This window comes from Colletotrichum spaethianum (assembly GCF_022836535.1).
Source record: "Colletotrichum spaethianum MAFF 239500 DNA, contig09, whole genome shotgun sequence".
NCBI lineage: Eukaryota > Fungi > Ascomycota > Sordariomycetes > Glomerellales > Glomerellaceae > Colletotrichum > Colletotrichum spaethianum.
Window position 1 is genome coordinate 535,370 of NW_026054779.1, and position 6,026 is coordinate 541,395.

Consider the following 6,026-nt stretch of genomic DNA (forward strand, 5'->3'; position numbering starts at 1 on the left):
AGGAACGGGGAGAGGAGAGAGAGAGGGAGGAGGAAGGCGAGGAAAAGGGAGTGCGACCCAGGGCTCGGGAAGTAGAGGTATGTACTGCCCAACCCAACAAAGCCGGAAGGGGTACTTGGATCTACGTATGCGCCCAAGACGAGCTTCTTTCTCCTGACAAGCTACTGGGACCCCTTCCAGCAAGGACGGCACACTAAACCGCAAACAGCGTAGCAGCGCCCCTACTACAAAGTGCACCGGCCGACCCCTGTTCGGGACCTTGCCCCCCAGCCAATAACGTGTACTTCTTTGCACTGCCTCCTTCTTGGCACCACATGTGGAAGATCCAAACTCTCACTCCTCTGGCCCTTTTGGTGCGCGCGAGTGGCACACGCAATACGTTGCTGTGAGTACATCGTAGTGTACACTACACACACTCACACACAACCGCCTTCTTTCTGGAGACGGGGACATGACAAGGGGGGCAAAAGCTCCTCTCATCCTGTCTTTCTCTCTCTCTCTCTCTCTCGCTCTCTGTGTCCCTGTCTCTGGCTGCTGCTTGTCTCGAACCCTCCTCTCTTCAGTCTTGGCTTTTTTGGGTAGCCGCTTGGAATTGAAACGAACCTCACGTCCCATCTCTCCATCCTTCCTTTCCCACCTGCTTTCCTCTTTTCTCCGTGCTTGCTTTGCTGCCTGCCCACTGCCTCGCTTGCCGCCATGTTGAGAGAAGGAGATTGCGCGTGAAAGGAGACATTTGTGTTCAACGGCCAGTTTCTCTGAACAGCCAAATCCCTCCCGGCCCAACGTCTCTCACCCTTCTATTCCTACACCCGTCCACAGTCGACACCGAAACCGACGACGACGACGACGTCTTTCATATCGTCACACGACCACACGCGCTGCTGCGCTCTTCCTAATACAACCACCACCACCACCCGTTACCATTAACAACACAAGACGCCAACGTCATCTTCACCGACTACGTCAACAACGCGGCATTGCTACCTATCACGGAATATAGTTAGCTCACTCGCCTTTTGTCACTCCTTTCGCCTCCCGGCTGCCTCTTTCCTTATACCGACACAGCCTCGCGCTACCTAATCCATCTACCACACTGGCGGCCTCTATTCGCCTCGCTTCGCCATCAGACGACGCCGCACCAAAGCGGCTGTGTTGCGCTTGACCCGGAGTCATGGATCCCAATTCCGCCCCTCAGGATGGCCCTGCGCCGCAACGGAGAAATCGAGCGTACGTTTGCGGCTCATCCCTTCTGTCTGCCCCTCCAGCCGCCAACTATAGAACTGACATTTGCCTTTCTAGTCCGACAATCACCATAGATCCCTCTGCCACCGGTGTAGACATCACGAATGCCGCACCAGCCATGGCACAGGATTCTCAGAATGAAGCCTCTAGCTCACCCGAGTCCCCCAAAGAGGAAGGAGTCAGCCCGACGACGATCGCACCCGAAGGGGCTGGTGCTCCTTGGTCAGGGTCCCAGGAGAAGCCCTCGAAACCGAAGCTCCGCGCCGACACCTCCTTTGACGCCAAGGACAGCAGCAGGCCTCAGAGCCCGCATAATGTATCGAGCCCGGTTGCGACCTTGAGAGGAAAGGACCGCGCCTTCTTGGCCGTACCCAGCAATTTGCGCTCTCGACAGAACTCGATCGACTCCGACGACATGTCCTCCCAGGGCGAGACCATCGCCGTTTTGAGCCAGTCAACCGAGAAGACTATGAAACCTAGTCCCATGTCCAACGACAAGATCATGAACGACGAGACCGCCCTGCGACCCGACAAGGGGAGCGAGGGTGACTTTACGATGGAGGACAACCCATTCGCCTTCACCCCCGGCCAACTCAACAAGATGTTCAACCCGAAGAGTCTTGCTGCGTACTATGCGCTTGGAGGTTTGACTGGTATCGAAAAGGGCCTCCGCAGTGATCGCAAGGCGGGTTTGAGTTTGGACGAGGTACATCTTGACGGACGAGTTTCTTTCAGCGAGGCGACAAGTCACACCCGCTCTTCTGGCGATTTCAAGGAGAGCGAAGCGCCGGCAGCGCCCCCGAGGCAGAACACTGGCCATCACACTAAGCACGGCGACGGCGGCTTCTCCGACCGGAAGCGCGTTTTTAGGGACAACCGAATTCCCGAGAAGAAAGGCAAGACTCTCCTTGAACTGATGTGGATCACCTACCAAGACAAGGTCCTCATACTCTTGACCGTTGCTGCGGTTGTTTCACTCGCTATCGGCATCTACCAGACGGTGGGTTTGCCGCACGCAGCGGATGAGCCCAAGGTCGAGTGGGTCGAGGGTGTTGCCATCGTCGTCGCCATCGCCATCGTCGTTATCGTGGGATCTCTCAACGATTACAGCAAGGAAAGACAATTCGCCAAGTTGAACAAGAGGAAGAAGGACCGCAATGTCAAGGTTGTCCGCTCGGGTAAGACCATTGAACTTTCCGTCCACGACCTCTTGGCTGGAGACGTCATTCATCTCGAACCGGGTGATCTCATCCCTGTCGACGGAATTCTCATCGAGGGCTTCAATGTCAAGTGTGACGAGTCTCAGGCTACCGGAGAGTCGGATATCATCAAGAAGCGGAACGGTGAGGAGGTTTTCAACGCCATCCAGAACGGCGACGACCCCAAGAAGCTCGACCCCTTTATCCAGTCTGGCGCCCGGATCATGGAGGGTGTTGGCACTTTTATGGTCACCTCAACCGGTATTCACTCATCGTTCGGAAAGACTCTCATGGCTCTGGACGAGGACCCCGAAGTTACGCCGCTGCAGTCGAAGCTCAACACCATTGCCGAATATATCGCCAAGCTTGGAGGTGCTGCTGGTCTCTTGCTCTTCATTGTCTTGTTCATCGAATTCCTGGTCAGGCTTCCCAAGCAGCCGGCCTCCGTCACCCCGGCCCAAAAGGGACAGGATTTTATCAACATTGTCATCACCGTTGTCACCATTATTGTTGTCGCCGTACCCGAAGGACTTCCTCTCGCTGTCACACTGGCCTTGTCATTTGCCACGAGACGCATGTTGAAGGACCAGAACCTCGTCAGACACCTCAAGGCTTGCGAGGTCATGGGCAACGCCAACACCATTTGTTCGGACAAGACTGGAACCCTGACGCAAAACAAGATGCAGGTCGTTGCTGGCACAATTGGCACCACTCACCGTTTCGGTGGGCAGCGGCCTTCTAGCTCTAGCGGCGATGCCAACGCCGCGCTGGATGGCGCAGCTGACATCTCAATCGCCGAATTCGCCAAGATGCTCAGTACACCGGTTAAAGAGATTCTCGTCAAGTCCATCTCGCTCAACTCGACGGCGTTCGAGGGCGAGGTCGATGGCGAGAAGACATACGTTGGATCGAAGACGGAGACGGCCTTGCTTTTGTTGGCTCGTGACTACCTCGGCATGCACCCCGTCGCCGAGGAACGCGAGAACGCCAAAATCCTTCAACTCATCCCCTTCGATTCTGGTCGCAAATGCATGGGTATTGTTGTTCAACTGCCGGACGGGCGCGCAAGAGTTTATGTCAAGGGTGCTTCTGAGATTGTCCTCGGAAAGTGTACTCAGATCTTCCGGGACCCCTCCCAGGACGCCACGCTCGTGCAGATGACCGAGACCAACTTTCAGACGATTACTACTCTCATCAACACCTACGCTTCTCGATCGCTTCGAACCATTGGTCTTGCCTACAGAGATTTCGAACAGTGGCCCCCTCGCAACGCCCGCCGTGTGGATGGAGGCGAAAACGTCGACTTCGATTTCATGTTCCGAACCATGGCTTTCGTCGGTATGGTTGGCATTCAGGATCCCTTGCGCGAGGGAGTTCCCGAGGCTGTCAGGCTTTGCCAGAAGGCGGGCGTCATGGTTCGCATGGTTACTGGAGACAACAAGCTCACAGCCGAGGCCATCGCCAAGGAGTGCGGCATCCTGCAGCCCAATGGTATTGTCATGGAAGGCCCTGAATTCCGCAACCTGAGCAAGGCTGAGCAAGAGGCCATTATCCCGCGACTTTGCGTCCTTGCCCGCTCCAGCCCCGAGGATAAGCGTATCTTGGTGAAGCGCCTCAAGGCCAAGGGTGACATCGTTGCTGTTACCGGAGACGGAACCAACGATGCTCCTGCACTCAAGACGGCCGACGTTGGCTTCTCCATGGGTATTGCTGGTACCGAAGTTGCCAAGGAAGCATCCTCGATCATTCTCATGGACGATAACTTTAACTCCATTGTCAAGGCCTTGAAGTGGGGTCGTGCCGTCAACGACGCCGTCAAACGCTTCCTCCAGTTCCAGCTCACGGTCAACATCACTGCTGTCATTCTCACCTTCGTTACTGCGGTTAGCAGCACTTCCGTGCTGACTGCTGTGCAACTGCTCTGGGTCAACCTGATCATGGACACACTTGCTGCTCTTGCCCTTGCCACGGACCCCCCTCAAGACAGCGTGCTCGACAGGAAACCCGAGAGGCGTAATGCGTCAATCATTACTACTACCATGTGGAAGATGATTCTGGGACAGGCGGTCTACCAACTTGCGATCACATTTATGCTCTTCTATGGAAAGGAAGCTATTGTCCCCGGCCCCGAGCACATTCCTGATGATCAGATCGCCACGTTGGTCTTCAACACCTTCGTGTGGATGCAGATCTTCAACCAATGGAAGTGAGTAAATCCTCCCCGATATCATGGTTTCATGTACTAATCTGTCGCAGCAACCGTCGTTTGGACAACAACTTCAACATTTTCGAGGGGCTTACAAAGAACTACTTCTTCATCGCCATTAGCGCTATCATGATTGGTGGACAGATTCTGATCGTCTTCGTCGGCGGTGCGGCTTTCCAGATCGCTTCCGAGGGTCAGACAGGCACCCAATGGGCCATGGCTATCATTCTGGGTGCCATCTCGATTCCGTTTGGTGTCATCATCCGTCTCATTCCCGACGCTCTCATCGAGCGCCTCGTTCCCGACTACCTCAAGCGCCGTGCCAAGGACACTGTCCCTGGTCTTACGGTGTCGGACGAGGAACAATTCGAGATGTACCCGGAGCCACTTTCGGATCTCCGCGACGAACTGGCGTTTATTAAGCGAATGAAGGGAGGACGCTTGAACAACCTTAAGTTCGCTGTACAACACCCCCGCGAAACGTTTGCCCGCTCGCGCAGCCCGTCACACTCGCGCAGCAACTCAATCAAGTCGCCGTCGACGCCTACGCGAGAGGACAGCTTCGGCTCAACGGCCGCGACACCCAACTCTCGCAAGCGCTCCCACAGCTCGCGCAGTCGGTCTAATTCGGCACTCGGCGCCCCGACCGTCATGGCGGGTATTGTGGCTGCTGGTATCGCAGCCAACTGGTCACCGGCGGACCGCAGGCGTCGTGACAGCGACGACGACTCTGACAGCAACGTCAGGAGAGGAATATCGAGAGAGAACTCGATACGCGAAGAACCTCGCGAAGAAGTCACGAACGAGAAGGCAGGGGATGAGAAGACGGCACGGGAATGAGGAGTACATTAATGGTCGCCCGGTACTGGCGACAACGTTTATATGGTAAAGTGGCGTTTTGTGAGCGAAAAACAAAAATTCCCAAGAAAGAGCGCGCAATGTATTGGTACTAGCATAAGATTCTCTGCGCGGTCATACCCGTTCCGCGTACTGGAGGTTGAGTAAACCTTCATTTTTCTTTTCTTCTTTTAGCATAGAGCCCGCGACGACCGACCAGGGCCGCGAACGATTGAATACGTCGGAGAGAATTCGTAATAAGAACAAAAGTTCTCTCGAACTAAATTGGCTTGCAGTGGTGACTATATGACGACTCTTGGCTCGCCCACTAATTTGTCAATGGCAAGTAGATCAAGCAATACGCCTTTGAGGGCAGTCACTACGTCTTTTTGTCGTTCAAACTCTACGCTTACGAGGCAGTACGTGAAACTCGGACAGTATGAGGGCTGAGACGTGCATCGATATCAGTGGAAGAGCGTGCGGTAGGGGTTGAGTCCTCGCAGCACTGGGTCGTGCTTGTCACAAGTGTAAGCGATCTAGTG

General features: G+C 55.1%; 1 protein-coding gene across 1 annotated transcript; it reads left to right on the plus strand.

Moving 5' to 3' along the window:
* Positions 1 to 1,196: 1,196 nt before the first annotated feature.
* Positions 1,197 to 5,487, plus strand: ColSpa_04366 (calcium-transporting ATPase 2; the record flags this gene model as incomplete). Its single annotated transcript, XM_049270578.1, has 3 exons — positions 1,197 to 1,227; positions 1,317 to 4,647; positions 4,698 to 5,487. The coding sequence occupies 3 exons, from the start codon at positions 1,197 to 1,199 to the stop codon at positions 5,485 to 5,487; spliced, it is 4,152 nt and encodes a 1,383-aa protein (XP_049126535.1).
* Positions 5,488 to 6,026: the final 539 nt, after the last annotated feature.